The 26,521-nt window shown below is 20.2% G+C and overlaps 5 protein-coding genes across 5 annotated transcripts; 2 read left to right on the forward strand and 3 right to left on the reverse strand.

Annotated features, from left to right (window-relative positions):
- Nucleotides 1-318: 318 nt before the first annotated feature.
- Nucleotides 319-5,261, forward strand: SRAE_1000312300 (Multiple C2 domain and transmembrane region protein; the record flags this gene model as incomplete). The annotated part of the gene is made up of 8 exons (XM_024650278.1): nt 319-427; nt 805-996; nt 1,925-2,033; nt 2,107-2,290; nt 2,806-2,895; nt 2,967-3,277; nt 3,356-5,144; nt 5,208-5,261. 8 exons carry the CDS (start codon nt 319-321, stop codon nt 5,259-5,261), a joined length of 2,838 nt encoding a protein of 945 aa, XP_024504071.1.
- Nucleotides 5,262-6,577: 1,316 nt separating this feature from the next.
- SRAE_1000312400 (Hypothetical protein) lies at nt 6,578-7,250 on the reverse strand (the record flags this gene model as incomplete). The annotated part of the gene is made up of 2 exons (XM_024650279.1): nt 6,578-6,999; nt 7,064-7,250. The coding sequence occupies 2 exons, from the start codon at nt 7,248-7,250 to the stop codon at nt 6,578-6,580; spliced, it is 609 nt and encodes a 202-aa protein (XP_024504072.1).
- A 5,160-nt stretch (nt 7,251-12,410) lies between these two features.
- Nucleotides 12,411-21,787, reverse strand: SRAE_1000312500 (Epidermal growth factor-like domain and Insulin-like growth factor binding protein, N-terminal domain-containing protein; the record flags this gene model as incomplete). The annotated part of the gene is made up of 7 exons (XM_024650280.1): nt 12,411-13,942; nt 15,376-16,020; nt 16,637-16,901; nt 16,961-17,443; nt 17,496-18,334; nt 18,387-20,655; nt 20,696-21,787. The coding sequence occupies 7 exons, from the start codon at nt 21,785-21,787 to the stop codon at nt 12,411-12,413; spliced, it is 7,125 nt and encodes a 2,374-aa protein (XP_024504073.1).
- Nucleotides 21,788-23,261: 1,474 nt separating this feature from the next.
- SRAE_1000312600 (Hypothetical protein) lies at nt 23,262-24,155 on the reverse strand (the record flags this gene model as incomplete). Its single annotated transcript, XM_024650281.1, has 1 exon — nt 23,262-24,155. The coding sequence occupies one exon, from the start codon at nt 24,153-24,155 to the stop codon at nt 23,262-23,264; it is 894 nt and encodes a 297-aa protein (XP_024504074.1).
- Nucleotides 24,156-25,572: 1,417 nt separating this feature from the next.
- SRAE_1000312700 (Hypothetical protein) lies at nt 25,573-26,162 on the forward strand (the record flags this gene model as incomplete). Its single annotated transcript, XM_024650282.1, has 2 exons — nt 25,573-25,644; nt 25,689-26,162. 2 exons carry the CDS (start codon nt 25,573-25,575, stop codon nt 26,160-26,162), a joined length of 546 nt encoding a protein of 181 aa, XP_024504075.1.
- Nucleotides 26,163-26,521: the final 359 nt, after the last annotated feature.

A 26,521-nucleotide genomic window follows, 5' to 3' on the forward strand; every position in this document is an offset into this window, starting at 1 on the left:
GCTTTATTATATGTAAAAAATTCAAATACCCATTGTTTTTAAAAAAGCAATATTATATTTAAAAAAAAAAAATAGATTTTAGCATTAATTTTATTTTTATATTTATTTCTTGTTAATAAAAGTTTAAATATTAATTATTTTTATAACCTTTTAATAAAATTTATTTTCTTTTTATTGTCCTTTCTCTTAACTTTTTAATATTTTATATATAAATATATATACATATATTTTATTTTTTCCTGATAAACAAAAATATTCCAAGAAATAAATTATATATTTTTTTTTTATTTAAGTGTAAATTAAATATTTGTAAAGGTGATGAAAGCAAGGATTATTACAGATTCTCTATCATCAACATCATCTTCATCCTGTTCACAAAGTTATTCACCCTCTAAAAATAGAAGAATCAAAAGAAAAAAAAAGCATGGTTTGTTTAAAATAAATAATATATAAAAAAAAATAATATTAACTATATAAAAAATTTTTTGTATAAAATAAAAGTCTATTATTATGCAACAGAAAACGTGTCACCTTGTATACATATATGCTCATATCAAAATAAACAAAGACACCTCACTTAATTTTTTTTTTTATGATAAAATATTTTATTTATTTAATTAAATTCTAGTAATAAAAAAAAAAAATTGTACTCTTAGATCTCCTGACTCCCCATTGTGTAGATAATTTTTTAAATGGACCTAATAAAAATATAATTATAAAACTGTGTCTTATTAAAATAAAAATGTTATTGTTATATATATATACATATATATTAATATTAAATAACTTTAACATTTTTCATAGATAATTTCTGGTGTTTATCACTACCAACAATTGATTCAATGCAAGGATTTGAAGAAAATAATCAAGATATTTTTAAAAATACAAATATTTCAAGAATTCATATTGATGATTGTCCTATTAATAATGATATATTAGAAAAAAAAAATAATCTTAATATGATAAATTTAACAAAAGTTGAAGATTATAGTCTGGGTAAGTTTTTTTTTTCTCTAAAATAACTATAACTCTTATTTATATTTTATATGATACTATTTTTTTTATTATTTTTTATTCACATTAATGGATATTCTTCCTGTCTGTTTGAATATAATTATTATAATTATATAAAAAAAAAGGAAAAAAAAATAGTATAAATATATTAAAAAAAATAAAAATTTTTTTATCACTAATATAAAATCTAACTTTATTTTATTTTTATCATTCTAATTTTTTTTATTTAAAAATTTTATAAAGTACATGTACTCTTTTTTAAATAATATATATCTAAATACCAATAGTTATAATTTAATATACATAAATAGAAGCATCTTTGAAAATAAACTTAACATGTTAAACCCTCCAAACTATAAATCTCTTTTTCGATAAGAAATATATCAAAAATTACCATTTCCATATGGTTAAAAATAGTTTATTTTTTTTTTTAAAAAATAATATATAATATATAGAATTAAAAAATAGAAACCTCAATTTTATTATTTAATTAAATGTTATATAATAATAAAATATGTATAAAACTTTTAATAGTAACATATTATAATTTTTAATTATATATATGTAGTATATTTATATAAAAAAAAAGAAATTTATACAATATTTTAAATATTTTCTCATTTTTTGATAATGACAATTTCTTGATTTTTAAAATATATTTATTTAATATTTTATTTAAAATTTGTAAAAACCACTATTATATAAACTATGAATAATATTGTTATTGTTTATTTATTTTTTATGTCTAATGTTATGTTAATTATCTCTATCTACATTGATTATACTTCTTTTCTTTTCTTTTCATTTCTCTAAGATAATAATATTTGTCAGGTATCATAATATATTTATTACATTTGTTTGATATATTACAATGTATCATGATGTTATATGTAAAATATGTTTATTTTAGAATCTCCAAATCACTCATCAATCATGTTACCTAAGGAGAGGTTTAATAAAAAAAATGGAAATATTAAAAAAAGGAAGTGGTTCTCGACTGGTAATTTATTTTATACAAAGTAATTTTTTTTTTTATTTCTTATTGTTTTTATCTTTTTTTTTAATTAATCATTTTTTTTAATTTAATTTTAGAAGTAATAGTGATGTAAGTGATAACCAGATAACCTCACCTAGAATGATGATAAAAAATATGAAAAAAGTGTTTACAATGTCTAAAAAAAGTAAGGATATGAAAATTGGATTTAAAAAAGATAGTAATTATCTTTATAAGGACAATCCTGATACACCAGAAAATATTGAATATATTAAAAAATATGTATGTTTAATATTTTTTAAACAAAATATATCTTATTTATGGTCAAAGTTTTTTTTTTTTTAAAAACAGAAAAATAAATATTGCTAATATGTTTAATAATAATAATATATGAAATAAAAAAAAATAATCTTATTCTCCAGAAAAAAAAAGAATGTTTATAGGGTCGTAAAAAAATTTGTTAACCAAACATTTGTTTTACTTAAATAATACATAAACATTTAATTTTAACACATATTTAAGCAAATTCTTTTTTTTTTTTTTTACCAAATTTTGAAAATAATATTCTATACTTTTTATTAAATAGTTTAACATTTTCTATTAATTATTATTAAATATATTTCTAACGAATGTCATTCAAAAAAAGATGGTGAATTTTTTTAGAAAATTAAAGAACATTACAATAGTTCCTGAAACTTTTAAAGATGTATTATTACTAAAATTCACTTTTTTTTTAATTAATACTTTTTTGTTTTAAAACAACAATATATATATATATTTTTATATTACTTTTTTAGGAAAGAAATTCATTGACAAATGAAGAAGAAAAAACAAAAAAAAATGAACGAATTAGTAATAACAAAGATGAACAGGAAGTTTCTACTTTTGTATGTTTTTTATTTTTTTTTAATGCCATTATTTATTACTAATTCTTAAATAAATTATTCTTTTTTTTTAGATTACTGATGAAGAGGAAATCTACGTCACATTCCGCCTCAATATTACATTACATTCAGGAATAAATTTAGCTAAACGGGATGCCTGTGGAAGTAGTGATCCATACATTAAATTTAAATATAAACAAAAAATAATTTATAAAAGTTGTGTTATGTATAAAAATTTGAATCCTTTTTGGAATGAAGAATTTTCTTTTCTTATTCAAGATCCAACAGAAGATTTATATGTTGATTGTTATGATTATGATAGATTTATGAGTGATGACTATATGGGGGGATGTGTTATTAATCTTGCTTACCTTACTTTATCACAGTATGTTTTATTTATTATATTATTTATAGAAATATTTTTATTATTTATATTCTTTTCTTTGATAAATATTTAATTTAGAAATTATGATTTAAAATTAGAATTGGAGGATAAAAATAATTCTAATCCTGATGAAGAATTAGGTTATGTAACTATAAGTATAAAAATTGAACCATTAACAAAAAAAGAAAAAGATATTTTTTTAGATAAAGCTACACGTGGTGTTTTAACACCAATTAAACAACCATTAAAAACATTAAAATATCAACAAATATGGAATGCTGTATTAAATATAGTTCTTGTACAAGCTAATTTAAATCCATTATTTTTACCATCAAATTGTGGTAAACCATCACCATATGTAAAATTTAGACTTGGAAATGAAAAATATAAAAGTAAAGTTGTTGGACAGACATATGAACCACAATGGTTAGAACAATTTGATTTACATATATATGATGAAGAAAATCATGATTTAGAAATGTCTATTATTAATAAAACAACAAATACAATTTTAGGAAATGCTTCAATACAATTAAATAAAATTATTAAAGAACAAACAAATGAGATGTGGATAGATTTATTTGATGATAAAGGATCAATATTATTATTAATTTCAATATCAGGATCATATGTAACAACAAGATCAATTGACAAAGTAGATGAAATGGATACTGAAAATAATGAAAAAATAGAACAATATAAATTATCAAAAACACTTGATAATATTTTTGATATTGGTTATTTAACAATAAAAGTATTTAAAGCTAAAAATTTAGCTGCACTAGATTTAAATGGTAAAAGTGATCCTTTTGTTGTTGTTGAGTTAGATAATTCACGTCTTCAAACTCATACAGAATATAAAACATTAAATCCAGAATGGAATAAATTATTTACATTTAATGTTAAAGATATTCATTCAATTATTTATTTTACATTATATGATGAAGATCCTAATAAGAAGACAGAATTTCTTGGAAAAATTGGTATACCATTATTATCAATAAAAAATTGTTCCAAAAGATGGTATGGATTAAAAGATGAAGATCTTCGACAAAGAGTTAAAGGTGAAATATATTTAGAAATGGATATTATATGGAATCCAATTCGTGCAGCAATCAGAACATTTAATCCCCGTGAAAGAAAATTAATCTCTAAACAAAAAAAATTTCAAAAATCAAAATTAATGAGAGATATAAATATATTAAAAAATTATTATAAAATTATAACAGAGATGTCTGATACAATAACAAGAATATTTAATTGGGAAAATTATATAAAAAGTTTTGTAGCAATGATTATTTTTATTGTTACTGTTTATTATATAGAACCATACCATTTACCATTAATTATTGTAGTAATATTATTAAAAAATTATATGTATATTAAGGTAAGAAAAAGTAACAATTTTTATAGTAATTTATTGAATACATCAAATTATTCATTACCAATTGGTAATAATTTTAATATTAGTGGACAAGAATTTTTAGAACAAGATATTGATATACAAGAAAATAATACCAGTCCAACAGGAAGTAGTGGAAAACAAAAAGAAAATGTTGTTACAACATGGAAAAATACAGTTTTTTCTCTTGGTGATAATTTAGTTATCGTTCAGGAGGCTCTTCATTATATAGTATCATTAATAGAAAGAATTAATAATACATTAAATTATAGTGTGCCTTATATATCTATTCTTGCAACAATATCACTAGGAGTTGTAACAATAATATTATATTTTATACCAATAAGATGGATTGTAATGTTATGGGGAATAAATAAATTTACCAAAAAACTTCGTAATCCACATTATATACCAAATAATGAATTATTAGATTTTCTTAGTCGTGTACCATCAGATATAGAGAAGGTTAGTTATTTTATTAAACTAATTAATTATTATTTTAATGTTTATAAATGTTATATTTTATAGGAAATGTTTTCTGAATTTGCCATTAACCAACATCAGTCAGATGGAAAAAAATAGTGAGAGAATAGAAATGTTGTTTTTGTATTATTTCATTTATACAGCCATGTACATTTTCACATCACTTAATTAATTTATTTCAAATTATATACATTCCACAATATTTTTTTTTGTCACATATATATATTATATTTTTTTTTAATGTTAAAAAGTACAAATATTAATAATAAAAAAAAAGGAAGACAGAGTTATACATTATTTAAATATATTCATAAAAGATAAATATTAATAAATAAAAAAGGAAGTAAGTACTTATCAAAAAATATTTTAAAATTTATTTTTACTAATAATTTTATTTCTTTATAAAAGATAACCATTAAATTATTATACATTTTCTATTTTTAAAAACCTTTTTATACATTCAACAATAAAAATTGGCAAATTTTATTATTACTATTTAAAGGTAAAATAGAAATAATTTTTTATCTTTCGTCTTTTTTTTTTGAATAGTAAAATGTAGTTAATAAAATTTTTCTTTTATAAATTGTAGTAAGAAGATGGTAATGGTAAAATATTATTTTTTTTCAATTATATTAAAAATATAGTAACATGAACAACAATAGAAATTTTATTTTAACAATGAAAATTACTATTAAAATAGTAATTATATGCACAAGAATAAAAGATATACTTCTTTTTTTTTTAAAATAAAAATAATATATAGATAAAAAAAATTTTTGATTATATGAAATAATTTTTTCAAGAACACTTTTTAAAAGAAATTTAAAGATAATATTATTACTATAATTTCTTTAAGTAGTAATGATAATGGAAAATATTTCTATTATTTTCTAAAAAATGATATAACAAATTACATCTTAATTTTTATTATTTTTTTTTTCTTATAAATTTTCATTTACTTAAATGATTATTTATTTAATTATAATTATTTTTAAATTTTCATTATATATAAATATATTTTATCTTATAAACACATAATTAGAAAAAAAAATGATGTTTATATTAAATAAAAACCAATATATTAGTTTAAAATTCATTTACAAATAATAAAAAGAAATTTATTTTTTTCTGTTATTTATTAAACAACAAAGTAGAAATGTAGGAAAAAACTTCTATTAGGCATACTTTGAATAAAAATTTTTTTTATTAATGATAATAATATACCAGAATATACCTATATACATTATAAATTTTAAACTACACTTAAAGAATAAAATAAAAATTCTAATTAAATATTAGTTCAAAAAGATTATAAGTACTATTGACGTTTTTAATTTTTGATGGTTATAGAAATAGATAAGTTAAAAATTTTGTCTTATGATATTTTAAGTTGAATTTTTTTTTTTTCTTTAATATTATTTTAATATACCCATTGACGTTGATTGGTGTGAAGAGTAACAACATGAAAAAATATTTTTTATTTTCCTCCAGGTACTACTACAACTTTGTAATGGTTTGACACTTGGAAATGATGTACCAGATATTGGTAGAATTAAATTTAATTCATCTAATGGTGAATCTTGATCAGTATCTTCATTTGTTAATCTTGTTAATTTTGAAAAATTTGATCCATTCCTATTATTAACAAGATTAATACTATGAAATGCACCATTTGATAATTCTAAATGATTTTCCCGAAATGATTGTATTTTAGATACAGCTTTATTTCTAAAATTTGTCCCAAATTCTACTCTATTTGTTTCAATATCCTCCTCCAATAATAATTTTTCCTCATCATCAATTGAAAAATGAACTGACTCAAGATATAAATTTTGAACTAAAAAATAGAAAAATATTTTTTTTTAAAAATTAATAAATAAATTTTTTTATTATAAATTTACCCTCTTCTGACATATTTGTTGGGGGATTAAAATAAATTGCTCCACCGGATTCATTAATATTATTATTATTTTTTATCTCCATGCTACATCTTTTTTTATTAAACATTCCACCATTTATAGGGGATATAGTATTAGAATGACTATTAGTAATCTCAGATCCAAGAACACTCCTCTCTGTAATTGCCATTTTTTTTTAAGAACAATATTAAAAAATGTGTTATCTTTTTGAAAAAAAAAGAATGATGATATAATAAAAGGAGAATTTTCTTTGAACAAAAACCTAACCTAATATATGTACACCACCTATAAATAAATAAATATATATATAGAAATATGGTTTAACTTTTTATCAGCCCCTTAACAGATGGTCTAGAAATATACGTATATATATATATATATATATTTACATATATATATATATATATATGAAATACAGCCTAACATGACGATACTGGTGGTGGAGTTGAGAGAAATGGCAAGAAAAAGGAGGGGGTAAATATTAAAGCCTTGTAAAAGCATGAATTGGGACATTTTCTTTTTATTTTATTATATATAATATATTTTCAAACTTGAACAAGAACTTTTTTCTATAATAGTATTATATATATATATTTAAAAATAAATATATATATATATATATATATATATGCCGTCATACATCTTTCTTTATCTATAAATTTATAGTTAAGAAAGAAGTAGAAGAAAATAGAAGATCCTAAACAAATTGTCAAATGATAAATTATTTCTTCATTACAATAACTTTTACATTAATGTAAATAGTATCTATCTTTTTAAAACAATATTATAAATTATCAGATAAATTATTATCATTATTAAATAAAAAAAAATATATATTATAAGCTTGTAATATTTATATATCTAATACTGTATATAAAAAAAAAATGTTCAAAAAATAAAAGAATTATAATTTTAAAATGATACAAGGCTATTAAAAAAAATTAATTACTTTATCTTTAAGCTTATTAAGATATAATATATCATTATATAAATATATCTCTAATTTAATGAGATTACAACACTTAATCGTTTTTTATACTATTAAAATATACATTTTCTTCCTCTTTTATCTCTTAATCTCCATTTTTATTTACCAAAATGAGATATATTAAATTTAATATTATTACTCCTTTTATTGAAATAATTTGACAAATTTAAAAAAAGCATTTTTTTTCTTTCTTTGTAACTCATTAATTGACTTTAATATGAAAAAAGAAAATTATTTAAAGTTCTTTCTTCTTATATTCACATGCTAACTTTGTTTTTGTTTGGAAAGTTATCTTAACAAAATCGGGAATAAAAATTTTTTTTTGTTTAAAAAATATTGTTTATTTTATGATAATATTAAATTTTTTTATATGATTAGTTATTTTCTTTCGTTATATTCTTAAAAAGAAAAAAAAAAGATACGGTAATTGAATCATGAATTTTATAAATGTTTCCCGTTTTATGATGTTAAAAATTGGCGATATCAAAATGTATTATGAAGAGGGCACATTCAAATGATGTAATTTCAAAATTTTTAAAGATAACTGATGATTGAAATAATCTGTTATCTTGAAAAAGATTCTGTGGGATTTTTTTAAAAATGTTTAATATTTGTTTATGAGATTTTGTTTTTGAAAATTTTTAATGAATTATATGACATCCATTGAATTTTATGTTATATTCATGAAGGATTAAAGAAAAGTTAAAAGATTGTATGGAAGTGTAATGTATACTATATGGTCTATAATTTTACTGAAGGGTAAAATTTATTATATTTCTTTTCAAAATTTTATTGGAACTTTGAAAGATATGTAGATATATTTGATGTGATAAAAATTAATAAAGAAAATTTTAAGGAAATTAATATTATAGTTTTAAAGAAAGAGAAGTTAAATTTTTGTACTTTTAAAAATTTATTATAAGTTTAAAAAATAACATTAATTTGTAAAATAAATTTTATATTTCTATAAAAATTAGTTTTTCTAACTCTTTATATCAAATTTTACATCAAAATGCTTGATAATAATCATCTCAATAATAAAATGGTCATCCAAAATATGGTTAAGTTAAAGATATTTAAAAGATGTACAATGATAAGAAAAGTTTTGTATTTTCTTACTAAACAATATATGTTTGATTTGGATAATTTATTCAAAATATGTTCTTTAACTTTTAAGACAATTTATCAAGAGATGATAAAATATTTCAAGTTTTAAAATTTTATAATGTTTCTAGATTTCAACAATTAACATTTTAATTTTTAATTCTTTATCTTTATAAAGTTTTCCATCATGTTATCAAGTAGTTTCATTTTCAAATCCCAAGTTGATATCTTTAAATAGTACAATTGATGTTGATTTTTTGTTTTTTTTATATTCTTTTTTAAAAAAGAGGCAAAATTTATAAAATTATTCATTAAGAGGTAATACATCAAAAATGTTATTACTATTATGCTTAGTATTTTAAAACACTACTGTTGTAAGAATATGCCAACACACATTGGTTGATATAAATGTTAAAAAAAAAAATAATATACATAAAATATTTTTTTCTTATAAAATATTTAATTATAATAATGAATTAAAGTCATTATATTTGATATAATATAAATTCTATAAAATTATAGCAAATAATTATTAAATATAATTAAATTTTGAAAATATGAAAAATTTTAAAAAATCTATTATTGTCTTTATTTTCTTTAAATTGTTTAAATTCTCTAGAGTTTTATTATATTGAAAAATATATATAATTTTGTACCTTTTTTAAAAATTTTTCTATTTTAAAATTTTATAGAATCATAAAAAAATATGTACTTATAAAGTTTAAGAAGTTTTATTTATAAAAAAAAATATATTTCTTGATATCAATAGAAAACAGTTTATAAAATAAATTATAAATAGTTATATAAAAAGTAATTTCAAAAATAAAATTTGTTCAATTTAATTTTAATAATTTTTAAAAAATATGTTCTTAAAAGAGATTTTATTTTGAAATTTGGCGAAAACATTTTTGTATAAATAATAGAAAAAGAAATTAAATATATTCTTAATACAATTGTATTATATTAAAAATGTTTTCAGTATTTTTTTGAATAAAAAATTATAAAATATTTCATATGTTGTTAATATTTATAATAATCATTTAAATTATTCGAAAAAAAAATTATGAATGATAAGTTTATATATGTGTACACAAACTTTAAGTACGTAATATCAGATAGAAAAATGACCGAATGAATTAAATTTGATGTGCATTCTATTTTACTATAGTTCGGCGGTTTATAAAACCCAGTTTGAGGTAATTATTGGATTCTGAAATAAATGTTTCAGATTTCAAAATTTTGGAATGAAGTTAAATATAACTTCTAATTTAATACTGTCAAAAAATATTTGTTAAATTTTTAAAGAGAATTTTATTTTTACCAAATTCAAAATAATAATTTTTTAGAAGCTTTCAAAAATCAGAAACTTTTATTTTAAATTAAAAAAATGCATACGCATAATATATTATTGTAATTTTCATACACATATATGTGAATCTTTAATAATTAGAAACTTTTTCAAATTACTTAAAAGTAATTTATTGATTCATTAGAAATTACTTTAAAGAAAATTAAATTAGAAGTTACATTTAACTTCATTCCAAAATTTTGAAATCTGAAACATTTATTTCAGAATCCAATAATTACCTCAAACTGGGTTTTATAAACCGCCGAACTATAGTAAAATAGAATGCACATCAAATTTAATTCATTCGGTCATTTGAATATGATATAATAGTATATTACACACACTTATGTTTTTATGAATCTATATTAATATAATATAGTGCAACATATAAAGTGATCGAATAAAATAGAATTTGATGCACTTGATGGTTGAGAGAGAGTCTGTGGTTTAAATAACCCATATAGAGGTAATACTTGAATTCTGAAAATATTCTTTCAGATTTCAAAATTTTGGGATGAAGTTGAATACAACTTCTAATTTAGTGTTCTATGAAAAAGTTTTTAAAAATATAAATTAATTTCTTACAAGTGATTAAAGAAATTTGTAAATATTGAAGATTAAAATATATTTTTATGAAAACTTTCAATATTATATTACATGTAGAAATATTTTTGATCAGAAATAAAAGTTTCTTATTTTTAAAAATTCTTAAAAATTTATTTTTCTGAAGCTAAGAAAAATAAACTGTCTTTAAAAATTCCATAAATATTTTTTAAGTAACATTTAATTAGAAGTTTTATTCAATTTCATTCCAAAATTTTGAAATCTGAAAGATTATTTTCAGAATGCAAGTATTACCTCAAACTTGATTATATGAATTTTATTTTTTACAAAGCTTTAAAAATGAAAGAACAATATATTTAATAATACAATCAAAAAAAAAAGATTCTTTATTTTTTCAAACTTTTTTTTTACTTACAATTATTATAAATGATAATTTATACCAATACTAAATTATGTATGTACTATCATTTATTAAAATATATGTGTGTACATTTACAGCAGAATTATAAACACATCTGGTGTAATGTAGATCGTTAAATATAATAAATTTAACATCATATAAAGAAGTGGTGGTGTCTTACGCTCAAATCCTGCTGAATGCACCGGATCCCGTCCGATCTCCGAAGTGAATCAGCTGCGAGCTATCTTAGTACTTGGATGGGAGACCTCCTGGGAACCGTTAGTGGCGTAAGTCCCCTTTTTTTTATAAATAAATGATAGGTATTTTTTAATTGATTTAATTTAATTTAATTATTTATAAGTTGATAAATGTAGAAAGTTTGTCTACACATTTTTTATAAAAGTTGATTTTAAATTCTCCAAGAAATCTATAATTGTTTATTAATTCAAAATTAACATTGTAGAATTAAAATATGTTTTTTTAAGTAGTAGTTATAACAGTCACCATACATGCAACACTTATGACAGTGTAAAAAAATATTAATATGTTAATTATCAATTGAAAGTTATAAATTAAGTTCGTGAAAAAGCACAATAAAGAAATATAGCATTTATGAAATATGTCTAGAGTATAAAAAACCTGGTTCTATACATTTTAAATATAAAAGTTTTTTTTTTGATGTTATAAATAACTAATTAAAATTTTATAAAGAATAAGAAATTTGTCCAATTAAATATTATTTTCAAAAGTAAAATTTCAATTTAATGATAATTATTTTCATTGTACTTTATATAAAAAACAAAAAAATGTCTTAAAAAGGAAGTTTGCAAAACATTTACTGCAATTAACTAATTTTAATTTTTTTTAAGTATAATAAAATAGATTTAAAAAAAAGCGAAAAAATAAATAATATTTAGATAAACTTCTAATCACTATCATTATCTTCAAAAATAATTTCATCATTAACAAAAGTTTTGTTAAAAAAATATTGTTTCTTTAATTCTTCCATTAATGATGCATTAAGTTCATTATTAGGTAAATTTATTGGATTATTTACTTCTTTAGATATAGATGGTTTACTTTTTTCTTCTTCCTTCTTTTCATTTTTTAAAATTTCTTTTAATTCTTCAACTGTTATACCACGTTTTTTAGCAAGTATATTAAGTTCAATTTCTTCATGCATTTCTCTTTGTTTTTGAAGAGGCCTTTCAAGTTCATTAAGTAACATTTTATGTTGTTTTATAATGTCTTCATCAACATCAGGTGTATCATTAAATGTAAAATAATTTTCAGTTTCTATAGTTGGATCATTTTCATATACTTCATAAGTTGGTTCTACTTTATTTTCAATAATAATTGGAGGTTCATTAACTGTCTGTATATTTGTTTCTATTTCTGTTTTTGCCTCTATCCTCTTTTTTTTATTTTCTACTTTTTTTTCATTAGTATTATCTAAAAAATTATAAAGGTTTCTTGCCATTTCTAATAATGTTTTGTTACCAATAATTTTATCTTCATTTAATTGACTTACTTCTTCAAATAATAATCCAATAAGATCATCAACTATTGTTTTATTACTTCTCATTTCAACGTTAATAATTGGAACTTTCTTTTTATTTTCATTTTTATTAAAATCAAATTTGATTGTTTCATTATATGAATGAGTTAGAAATTTATGTTCTTTTTCATATGTACATACAATATCATTAACAATTAAACCAATTTTCCATATATCCCACCAACACTTCCAAACAGTACTATTTCTCTCTTTTATATTAAGTATTTCATAAATTTCAAAAAACATAAAACTTAAAAATTCACTTTCACAAAGAAATAAAAATTGTAGTAAGGTTGACAATGACATTGTATCAAGATTTTCATTATTTATTTCATAAATATTATCCTCTTTACCACATAATTCTAACATATTTTCATTAATTAAATCAATCATCATTATTCTATTCTTTTCCTGATACTTAAAATCACCTCTATTTCTTGAAATTAGTTTCCATACCAATTTTCTTAAAGAAATTAAACAAGAACTTCTTAACTTCTTATGAGGTAAATTATTTAATTCTGAATTTTTGAAAGCAAATAAAAGAATTTCTCTTCGTTTAAGTAATTTAAGATAATCATTTTTTACTAATATTTTAATCTTTTTTATTAAATCAAATAATTTCTTAATATTCTTTTTCAAATAATAACTGATAAAAAAAGGAAATCCAAAAAGTGCAATAATAAGTAAGAATAAAATACATAGTCCAAAGATATTACTAAAGTAGCAACTTATACTTATTAGTATTACAACACCAATAGTTATTGAAATATTATGATCATAATTATCAAATAAATCTCCCACTCCTCCATAACCATTTCCATCATTATCATTTATTTCATTAAATTCAATGACTTTCTCGATGATTCCTTCACGATCAGCATCATCTATAACATCTTCTTCTAATAAATTATTTGAAATAGTATATAATAAATTTTTGTGAAAATATTTTTCAATAAAATTAGTTAGGGAACTGATAAACATTTAGAAAGTTAATAATAAAAAAAATGAAATACTTATCTTAACACGAAAAAGATATATATAATTTATCTTTATACTTTTCTTTTTTAGAATTTAGATTAACAAAATTTAGTAATGATATTTGGAGAAAATACTCATTATTTATTTTAAATTGAACAATGTTAAATAATTAAATTTTTATTTGATAATAAATATTATTTTTTAAAAAAGTTTTGGTATAATATTACTAGTGTTTGAGAGATATATTTTTATTCTACAATATTTACATAAATGATATAACAAAAAAAAATAACAATTTTTTTATTTTTAGAAGTCTTTTTGACATTTTTTCACAAGATTATCATATAACTTTTAATTTTATTCACTTTAATCATGTAATGTTAAATTGTGTTAAAAAAGTTTGTAATATAAAGTACATTTCACACTGATGACTAATGTGATAACAAATATATGAGACAATTTTAATGGTATTTTTGATTTTTATTGTGGTACGGTAAAAGTTAAAAAGACAGTTAATATTTATTAAAAATATATGGTAATCGTTTATCTTTATTTAAAAATAAAATGGCTAAAATATTAGAAGTATAAAATAATTTTATATAAACTATTATCTCATTAAATATATTTATTAAAATAATATTATGGTATTTATTTGAAAAAAAATACTATATTTGAATTAGAATAATATTTAGAAATTTTATAAAGTTTAATATTTTATTATACAATAAAAGTCACTTTTTAAAAAATATAGTGTAATTATTACTATTAAATAAATTCATTTTTAAAGTAAAACTAGTATCTTTTAAATCAATCATTGAAAACAATAATAATTTTATAATTATATTTATTAATAAAAAAAATATGTTATAGTATTTTTTTACAAATTTTAAATAAAAAAATTTGTTAAATGAATAGGTATGATAAAATCAAATAATTATAAGAAAAAAAAATTAATAACTGTTATCCTTAAAAAAGATTTCTTCATAAACAAATTTTTCATTAAAGAAGCATTGATTTTTTAGATCATTAATTAATGATTTATTAAATTGATAAGTATGTTGATTATTTAGTGGATTTATTTTTCCTATTTCAAGTTTTTTATACACTTCATCTCGATTATATTTCTCAATTTTTTTGGTTGTTAATTTTAAACTATCCACAATTGTTTTATCATTATTTTCCTCGCCTTTTTTAGAAATAGTATTATTCTTATTATTTGTTGATAAATCATTTTCAATTATATTGTTAGACTTATTAACTGCATTTAATATATTTTTTTTTCTATGTTTTCTTTTTTTTTTCTTATTGCCTTTGAGAAATTTATAGATACTTTCCGTTAATTTTAATAATATACCATTTCCAATGATTTCGTTGTCATTTGCAACCTGAATTTCTTTTATCAATGATCTAATCATATTATTCATGATTTCTTTATGTTTGTCAATATCAATTGATTCATTTTTTTCTTCTTCTTCTTTTTCTTCATTTTTAATTTTATTTTTATTAATTTGAAGTTTATTAAATTTGATATAAATTGTTTCTAATGAAGATAATTCCTCATCATACAATGCTACTATTCCACCAATATTATAAAAAATTTTTAATATATGTAATAAACGTTTCAAAAAATTTATTTCTTTTCGTTTTACAATTAGTAATCCTTGAATTTCAAAATATAAAAAACTTAAAAATTCAAATTCATATTTTGATAAAAGTTTTAATAATCCATATAATGAATTGGTTTCCAATTTTTTATTATATGATTCAGAATTATTAATATCATACTGGCATAATTGTGTCATATTCTCATCAACTTCATCAATTAGTTTTATAGTATTTTCTCTTTGACAAATAAATTCACTTCTATTAATATTGATTAACATTGAAACTATTTTTTGCATACAACATAAACATGAATCTCTCAATTGTTTATCTGGTAAATTATTATCTTTTGATATCTTGGAAAATAATAGTGATCTTTCATGTCGTTTAAGTAGTTCTAAACAGTCATACTCTATCAAAATATTTTTTTTTTTAATACAATTAAATAACTTGTTAACATTATTCGAACAAATACTTTTAAATATAATAAAAATTAAAATATAAAAAATAGTAGGAATAAATATGCATAGAAAAATGGAGACAATTGCTGATAATAATTCATAAATATAAAAATATAAACACATTGAAAATAAAAAAACAACAGCACAATAAAAGTCATAGTCATAATTTTTATGAAAACTTTTATTAGTATTCAAGGATAAACCATTGCAATTATTTCTAATTTGAATTTCTTTAATTTTTTTATAAATATATTCTTTATCAATTTGATCAATGATATCTTCATTAGATAAATTGACTTTCAAAAGGTTTATTAGATGTTCACGGATGGTATCTTCAATAGTACTAGTATAATCACTAGAAACTAAATTAACTAACATGATATTTTAAAAAAATTTATCAAATATATTTAAAAAAAAAAAACAATAAAACTTCTTCTTAACACGAAATATTTATATACATTTTATATATTTTATTTGAAGAACAAATGTTACAAAGTCTGTTAATACATTATACAATAGTATTTTCACAAAACTCGCCATAATAATTGGTACCTAAACAATCACAGGCATTTTGCATTCCATTTAATTTTCCATTATTTTGACATATTGGTATACTACAATCTGTACCTCTAAAATTTGAATCACATAAACAATAATATGAATTTTTTGATGAAGTATAATTATTTAAAACATATTTTCCATTTCTACATGTTGTTGATAAAGATGACTGATTCTTTAATGTGTCAATTAAACTATATACCTGATTATTTGGGTATACTTTTTTATACTCCTCATTATTATTATTTTTAAATTTAAACTAAAAAATATTTAATTAAAAAAAAATTAATTAAATAATGTATATTTAATTATTTTTACCTCTAATTTATTTTGTACATTAGATGATGTTTGTTGTGTAAAACTATACTTATATGAACAACCATTTCTTTCAATTTTATAAGCATTTGAAGAATCTTGAATAAAATTGATATCTTGTATTGATGGTGGTGGATATAATGCAAAAGTAATATTTCCAATTACTGGAATATTACTTGGTTCATCTATTAAATTATTTCTTAAATATGCTACATCAACATTATATCCATCAACAATATAAGTAGTAATAAATGATAATGAATTTGAAGAAGTTGATGTTAATTTATCTTGATTTTTAACTGTATAAAGTGAAACATATTTTGATGTTATAATTGATGTTGTTGGATTAGTAAGTGTTGAATCATATTGACCTAAAACTAAAACAAAAGCATTTCTTGATTCCTCTACATTAATTTCAAAATTTGTACTTAATTTTTCTAGATGATTATTTATTGAAATATCTCCACTAAATAATTTTTTAAGTAACTAAAAATTAAATAATTAATATAATAAAATTTTGTATTATAAAAAAACATACATATAATGATACATCTTTATAATCATTAGAATTATCAAATTTTAATGGACCACCTCCATTAAAGATATATTTTCCATTATTTACAATATAATCATTTTCATTATTTCCATGATAAATATAAAAAAGATCATGATTGTAGCCATTTGTTATATCATCAGGACAATTAATATCTATTGGTGGAATTGGTGTTGAAGTTACTATTGTTGTTGATGAAACTGTAGGTTTAGATGTAATTGTAGGTAAAGATGTAGTTGTAGATGAAGATGTAGTTGTAGATGAAGATGTGGTTGTAGGTAAAGATGTAGTTGTAGGTAAAGATGTAGTTGTAGATGAAGATGTAGATGAGATAATTCCTTCATCAGTAACTAACCATACTAATCCTTTCACTCCAGATGGAAGATAATAATATAAAATATTTTTTACATCACTAATACAAACATATCCTGGTGAAGGATTTTGTTGAGTAATTAATTTAAATGAATTTTGGAAAGCCATTAAATCACTACCAATATAATATGAAATAAGATTTTTGTTAATATAATAATATAAACGGAATTGCCAAATATTTTTAACATCTTCAATAGAAAGTTGATTAAATAATTCCATTGTACTATAATAAAAACTGTCATTTAAATTTGTGGTAGCCAAAACAATACTAAGAATTCTATATGTATCATCATTTTTACCGGGATAATTTGTTGGTTCTGGACATGTATTAATTTTTTCACATGAATTTCCAGAATAATAATTTGATGGACATATACAGTTATATCCATTAGAAACAAAATCATATTCTAAGTATCCATTATTTTCACAATAATAAAATTGATAATTTTTTCCTAAAAAAAAAAATTTTTTTAAATAGAAAAAAAAAAGTTTTTCATAACAAACCTTGTTTAAATGCTTGATAATCTATATTTGGTACAAAATCTTTGTAATCACCTTGTACAAATGTATTAAATGTATATGTTTGTTGTTTATTGTTTTTGAAAAAAATAACTACATCTATTTTATAAATAGGCCAATCATAATTTGTATTAGTAAAATTTTCTAAGTTAGTTGATCTTAAATCAATTATTGGATTAAAAATAGCTTGTATTTTGGTTGATGTTAATTTTTTTATGATAGCACCATTCATATTATTTATAGGTGGTATTAAAATATCATTTGTTGATGGACCTTCCATTAATTGATTTAATTTAAATGTTATAACAGAAATATCTGACAAATTATTTTCTATAAAAATATCGGCATTTAAAATTATTCCATTATTACTATCAGGACCATTAATAATTTCAGTTGATAAAGTATTATTTGAAATAGATAAATATGATATATCTATAAAATTATAACTATTGTATATATCAATTACCTCCCAGACACGTACTGAAATTTGATTTATTGGAAAAATGAATGCTTGTAAACTAATTCTATATGTATTTGGTTGTAAATTTTTAAAAATAACATATTCATAATTAGAATATTGTCCATTAACATTTGAATTATTAAATGCTGTTAATGATTGAGTAATAGTATTTCCTCCATCATCAATCATTCTTACAGTTAACATAAAACCATTAGTTGGTGTAGCTGATAAAGAATCTGATGAAATACTAACAATAATATCTTTTTCTTCTGTAATTGTTATCATTCCATAATCATTAACACTATAGTCATTTGTTATACTTCTTGATTGTATAAGAGTATTTGGATATATATTAGTAAAAAAATCAGCAATAGTATTTTGAGCAAAATATGAACTATCTGGTAGAACAAGATCATGATTTAACATAAACATATGACCATTTGTTGCTTTAACAAGTTGACTAAACATATCAATAGATTTAAATTGTGATGCATCATATTGTGAAAAAACATATATTGAAATTCTTTTTGCTACAGCATACTCAATTAATGGTCTTATAAGATTTTTACTATTAGATGTTAAAATTGAACCACTTGTTGGAAATAATACTAAAGGTGAATTTTTTTGAAAATTAACATCTTTTACCATTTGGATTGCTGCATTTATTATACTTACATGAGATGTTACTGTTACTGGTGAACAATGTCCTTTAAATGTTCTAACATTATCTATAAATATAGGAAATGAATCATAGTATGTTGGTTTTGGAGTTTGATCAGTACTATCAGAAAAAAATAAATATCCACTATTATAAAATGTATTACTTAAATTTGTCTGTGCCAATGATGCAATACCATTAAGATATGGCATAGCAATAGTATAATCAACTCCACATGATGCAACAAGACCAAATGTAACAGTTCTTTTTGGTGGAATTGGTGTTGTTGGTAATATAGTTGTTTGTTCTGTAAATGTTCCATAAGAAATTGATGATGTTGGTAAAGGTTGAGTAGAGGAATATTCAGTTGTAGTTTCTGTGGCAGGTGTTGTTGTTGTTGTTGGTAATGGTGAATAACATTTAACAGGAATATATCTTTGAAAGAATAAAACTGATCCTGGAAATGTTATATCAACTACAAACAAAAACCATGATCTTTCATTTGTTTGACATGTAAAAGTATTATCATTATCACCTAAAGTATATCCAAAAATACTTTTTCCTTCATTTAAAATATTAAAGAAATTAACATTTATATTTTGTTTAACAAAACTTCCTTTTGTAACATTTAAATTATCATTATTAGGTGAAAAGACAAATTGTTCTAAATTTTTTTGTTTTTGTACATTAAAATGAACAATATTTTTTGTATTTTCTTTCATAACAATATATCCAGAATCTTTTCCATTTTTATTAATAATATTACTTGGAATATAACTATAATAAATATCTATACCATTCTGTAACATTGGAGAAGCATATTGTGTTAATAATTGAATAGAACATTTTCCTGGAATATTTTGAATATTTAATGTATCACTTCCTGGTTTTGTTTCTGGCATCTGTTTTGAGGACAAAGTAATAGTTTTATTGTCATATGAATATGATATAATATTAAAGGATGGATTAATTTGTTTTGTCATATCTATTGGAGTATCAGATTGAATTATAAGATGACCAATTGATACAAATAAATCAGATTGGTAATTTAATGTTATACCTGTAGAACAATCATCATTCATAGCATATGATACCATTTGTGGATTATATAACATATCAAAAGAATGTTGAATTCCCTTAAAAATTAATATATTAAAATAAAAAAGTTAAACTTACTAATTGAGGATTATCAGAGTCTAATTGATAAAATATACCACCAGATAAGAAGGCAAGATCTCTTAAAGCAGAAAAAGATGATTGGATTGTATTATCTGTTTCATCACAACCATCTAATAATAGATCATTTTGAAAAAGTATTGTAAATCTTATTTTAAATGCTATTGCAAGTTCTTCTAACTCATCTTTATAAATTTCATAATCACTTGGTGGATGTTGTGTATATATAACAAAAGGTGAATTTTCTATTTGATTATTTTTAATCATTTCAATGATATTTTTATACATATTAACTGTATAACATGCATATGAAGTTGGTCTTTCTGGTAATATTGTAGTATTAACATAATTAACAAAATTATTTAAATGAGAAAATTTTGAAGTTGAATAATTATTTCCTGAATAGTCAGAGGAAACTAAAAAATATTGATAATTATTTTCATTATTTGTTGCATGATTAATCAATACTTCTTTAAATGTATTCAATCCCAATTTTCCATAGTATGCAGTACTATCTTTAAAAATATAAATATTTAAAGATGATTGAGTTGATTCAAAAATATTTTCTGGTTTAGGATGTCTTATAAATCCTTCACAATGAAGACCTATGTAACCTTTTGGACATTTACATCTATTTGTTATTACATCTATATATCCTCCTGATACACATTTTAATATTTCACATTTGGTACCTTCAAATAAACCTTGACAAAGGCATTTAGAATTATTTATATTTAAACCACCATTAAGACAACCTGATTTAGGTGTTGTAGTAGTAGTTGGAACAGGAATGCTTGTAGTAGTACCAGAAGTAACAGTATTAGATTTAACAGTACTAGTAGTAACAGTATTAGAAGTCAAAGTACTAGTAGTAACAGTTTTAGAATTTAAAGTACTAGTAGTAGCAGTTTTAGCAGTACTAGTACTACCAGATTTTAATGAAGTTGAATGAACATTTCCAGGTGACGTTGAAGCAATATTTTTAGTTGTTTGAGTTGTTACTGATGCAACTGTTACTGAAGTCACATTAATTATGAATAAAGTTTGATAAAATATTAAACAAAAATATATTAAAAAACAAAATATATTCATATTTCTAAGGACAGTTTAATGTTCTAATTAAATGAAATATGATATACACAAACAAGTGAAAATAAGAAAATTTTTATATATGATTAACCCATAATCTCCAAACATTTTTGTAAGCCTTAATTATTACTGATAACATTTTAATATGACACTACCTGTACTTCTTTAGTTAATAAGATTTATTTTAGGAGTGCCTTTTTATTGATAAGCTTTTACTTGATATTGCACCTTTCAACAAGATTATTTTTATTGTATCACAAATTACTTTTTATCGTATAAAAAAATTGATACTTTATAAATATAAATATATTATTAATAATATATATATTTTAAAAATGTATTATTTAAATATAATGTAATAATTATAACTTATATACAAAGTATATCATATTTCAAGTATGTACTTTAAAAAGTATGACATAATAAATTTTATTGATGTCATTCTTAATTATAAATTATTTCAAAAGATTATTAAAAAATTATATATATTTTATAATATAATTGTATAAGACATTTGTTTATAAATGAATAGATAAAATTTAGATTAATGTATATAAATAACTTTTTTTTTATAAATATTTTATTATCAAATATAATAAATAATTTCACACCTTTTTTTTAATATATATTTAAAAATATATATTATTTACTTTTATATTTGTATATAATAATTAAAGAACTATATCAAAGTACTTTTAAATTTTAATTATAATAATAAGAATCATGAAAATTTAATGTGTAAATATGGTTATTGTATATAACTTTCTTTCAATCTTCAAATAGACAGTTATCAAGTATTTATTTTAGATATATAATTAAAATAACAATACTGTGACTAAGTACTTTCATAAAACAGTTACCTTTAATTATATTCAAGTATACTTAAAAAGAATATCAAGTATGACTTTTTTTTCACAATATCCTTAAAAATAATTATAAGGACTTTTAGAAACAAGTTTCATGCATCTGTTTATTTATTTTTTTAAATAAAATTTAACTATAAATTTTAGGAAGCATTTTAACAATTACATTAAACTTTTAATGGCACATGTATTTTAAATTATCCATGTTAATTTTAACAAAAGGATTAAAAATTATTATTAAAAAGATGACGGAAGGACACCTACAGTTTATTTATTTAAAATATACGGCATTGTGGTAAAAATAATATTTAGTACATTTATAATTGGTATTTATTAGTTTTAATAAGTAAAAGTTGCGCTATTGTGTTTTAAGAGGTTGATTTTACCATAGACGCAACAGGGTACCTATGGAGATTATAATAAGAATTGAAGAAAGCCGCAATGACATTAATCTAATGACTTATAAAATTACGCAATTTCTATATATACATTAAAAAGTAAATCAAAAACTTTTTTTTTATTCTAAAATAAAACTATTTATAATGAGATCACCGGCAATGAGTTAAACATAAAAAAAAAAGAAGAAATTATTAATTAATTATAGTATGTTATATTTAAATGAAATTAGATCCATAATCTTGAGGTATTCCATGATTTGAATGTATAGATGTTGCGCTTGTTTGTGATGATTGATATCCTGATGAGTAAAAAGAATTCCTTTGAACTGATACAGAGGTTAATTTTTCTTTATCATCAATAGTTTCATAATCATCATCATTTGAAATACCTATTTTAATTTTTGTTGATGGTATTTGTGGATATCTACAAATAGTAATATCTTTTCTTCTATTTTTTATTTCTTTTCTTTGTCTTAAAAATAAAAATAATAAAGCAATTGAAGTTAAAGATATAATTGACAATAAGATTCCCAAGATAATAATAAAAGTTATTTGATTAATTTGAACTTGCCCTAATGCCAAAGTATTTGGAATAGTTTTATTATCTTTACTATCTAATACTTTCTTATTGGAACACCATGGACAGATGGTATCATATTTTTTCAATTGTATTATTGCTGTAAAACATTTCCCTTCAAATTCTATTACTGATGGCGTCTTTTCGGTTGTTGAAGAATGATTGACATTTGAATTAGGAAATGTCCGAATATTTGAAGTTTTATCACAATCCAATGGAATATTATATAATGGATCTATACCAATTATTTTTATAGACATTAACAATGATTCTGGAATACCATTAGGAAAATAATTATTAAAAATAACATTTCTTGTTGATGTTGAATGTAATGGAAAATCAATTCTTTGTATTTCTTCAATATCTAATTGTTGTGAAACTATTTGAAATCTAGGATTTGTACATCTTTCTGAACTTAAACATCCACGTTTCCATTGAACTGATAAAATTTCACCAACAATCCAAAACTGATTTTCTTCAATTGATGTTATTAATGAAATAAAAATAGTATAAAGTATAATAATAGAAAACATAATAATTATATATATATTTATACCTAATATTATATTATTCTTATATAATATTATAATAAATCTTATCAAAAAATAAAAAGATTTATATTTATATATATATAATATATTATCCAATAAATATCTCAGATTAGATATGTAAGTTCTCTTTGGACATTTAAGCTAAAATATATATTTATATAATTTTCTCTTTTACTAAAATAGGCGTGGTTATTATATTTACAAAATGTGCCAAAACAAATCATTAATATATATTTATATGCCATATAAATGTCGGCGGAGACACTTTTATTACCTTTAATTGGTATGTATTACTGATTTAGAATACCTTCTTAATATAAACCAAAACTTTTGACCTTTACTTTTAACTAACTTCTTGTTATTTTTATCATTAAAGGTAATGAAGATGGAACATTTTATGATCTGTCCTTTATTAAACATCAAAAGGTAAAATTAATGTTTATTTGTATAATTAGAAATATAAAAAGGATAAATATGTATTTATGACAGTATAAAGAAATATATTCATGTTGACAATATCACATCTGGTTATGATGTAATGCTTTTATTTTCATAATATCAAGCAAATGTTTTATAAATCATTTTCGGTATTAGGAAGTAAAATCAAAAGGATTATTTTGACAGTTATCCTGTCAATACAAAACCAAACTTTTCATTGATTCATTTATCATTTGTAATAGTTAGAAGGAAAAAAAAAAGATAAATAATAGATTTGCCGATATTTGTAGTTAAGTGATATATATGTATAATTTAAAATAATACATATTGTCTTTATTTATATATATTTATATATAAAGATGATCCTATTTCAGTAATTATAATAATACTTTTTGTCTTTTTATTTTATTGTTTGTATTAAAAGTGAGAAGATAATAAATAATAATATGGTAAATAGACAACATTCTTTTTCATCATCAGATTTTGATTCTATAATAATTATAATTATAGAAAAATTAATAAATTATCATTTAATATACTTTTAAGATATGCCAATATAATTAGATAAAAAAACACATCTATATCCTATTAATATCTTTTAAAATAATAATATTATTTTTTTTAATCAAAGAAACTTGTTGTTTTCTCTAAAGTAACATATAATAAAAATTTATACATACAAAACATCTGTTCTTAATACATAAAACCTCAAAACATAATAGTTAGGGAAAATAAAATAATTTTATTATAAAACAAGAATTATTGTTATTACATTATAAAAATGTGATTAAACATCAATTATAAATAGTCTTTTTTTTTTTAAAAAAAAAAAAATTTAACCGGTAGTAATAAATGATCGACAATTATAAGAAATTAAAAAAGGCATAATATGTATGAAAATGTAATAGTATAGTTGTTTTTTTTTTCGTGATCTTATCATTTTTTTTAAAAGTATTATTAAATGAATATTAATATATTATTTTGTATCATAAATATTTTTCATTTTATAACTAATATTTATGGTAGAAGTTCTGTAAGTTTTTATCAATAAATTTTATCTTTTTTTTTAAAATTAAGGTAACCTCAAAAGAGTTATCACAATTATTATATGAATTTTCAACATCTTCAGGTAAAGTTTCAAAACTTGTAGGTGAAATATCAAAAAATACAAATCAAACAGTTGTTGTTAAAAGAAGTTCAAAAAAAACATATTATGGTCATGGTACTGGATATAGAAAATGTTTAAGATTAAATTATTTATATACTAGAGATAAATATCATATTCATAAAATTACACGTTTCCTAATTCTTGGTGTATCAAAATGGAATAATTTTTCTGAAAGACTTGAAGCAATTAAATATGCTCTTAAAATTGATAATGTTATACAAGATGAGGAAATTTCTGATGATGGTTTTACTTTTCAAAATGTTCATTATGAAGTAAAAAAAATTATTCTTAATTATTTATCATTGTATCCATATAAAAAAGATTCTTTTTATAGTATTAAACTTGGTACATGGGGAAGAGTTCAAGATTTGGTTCATTGTTAAATTAATTTTATTAGAAAAACTTTTTTTTTTTTAATATTACATATTTATATATATTTAAAATATTCCCAATTAAATAAATCTTATAAAATATATAACACTTTTCTGATAATTATATTTAATAATTATTTTACAAATCCTACTTATCTTAAATAATAATCTTTTTCCTAATTAAAGTAAGATTAGCTTATTATAAATATTTTATGTATTTAAGGCATCATGTCATAACACTACTGGTGATGTAATAAAAACAGATGGTTTTGATATGCCTTTCAACAAAAAGATTATATAAAAATAACTATCATTAGTTAGAATCATAATAAATACCCCTACATAAGTGATGATCTTAATAATAATTTGTT

The sequence above is a fragment of the Strongyloides ratti genome (assembly GCF_001040885.1).
Source record: "Strongyloides ratti genome assembly S_ratti_ED321, chromosome : 1".
NCBI classification, from domain to species: Eukaryota; Metazoa; Nematoda; class Chromadorea; order Rhabditida; family Strongyloididae; genus Strongyloides; species Strongyloides ratti.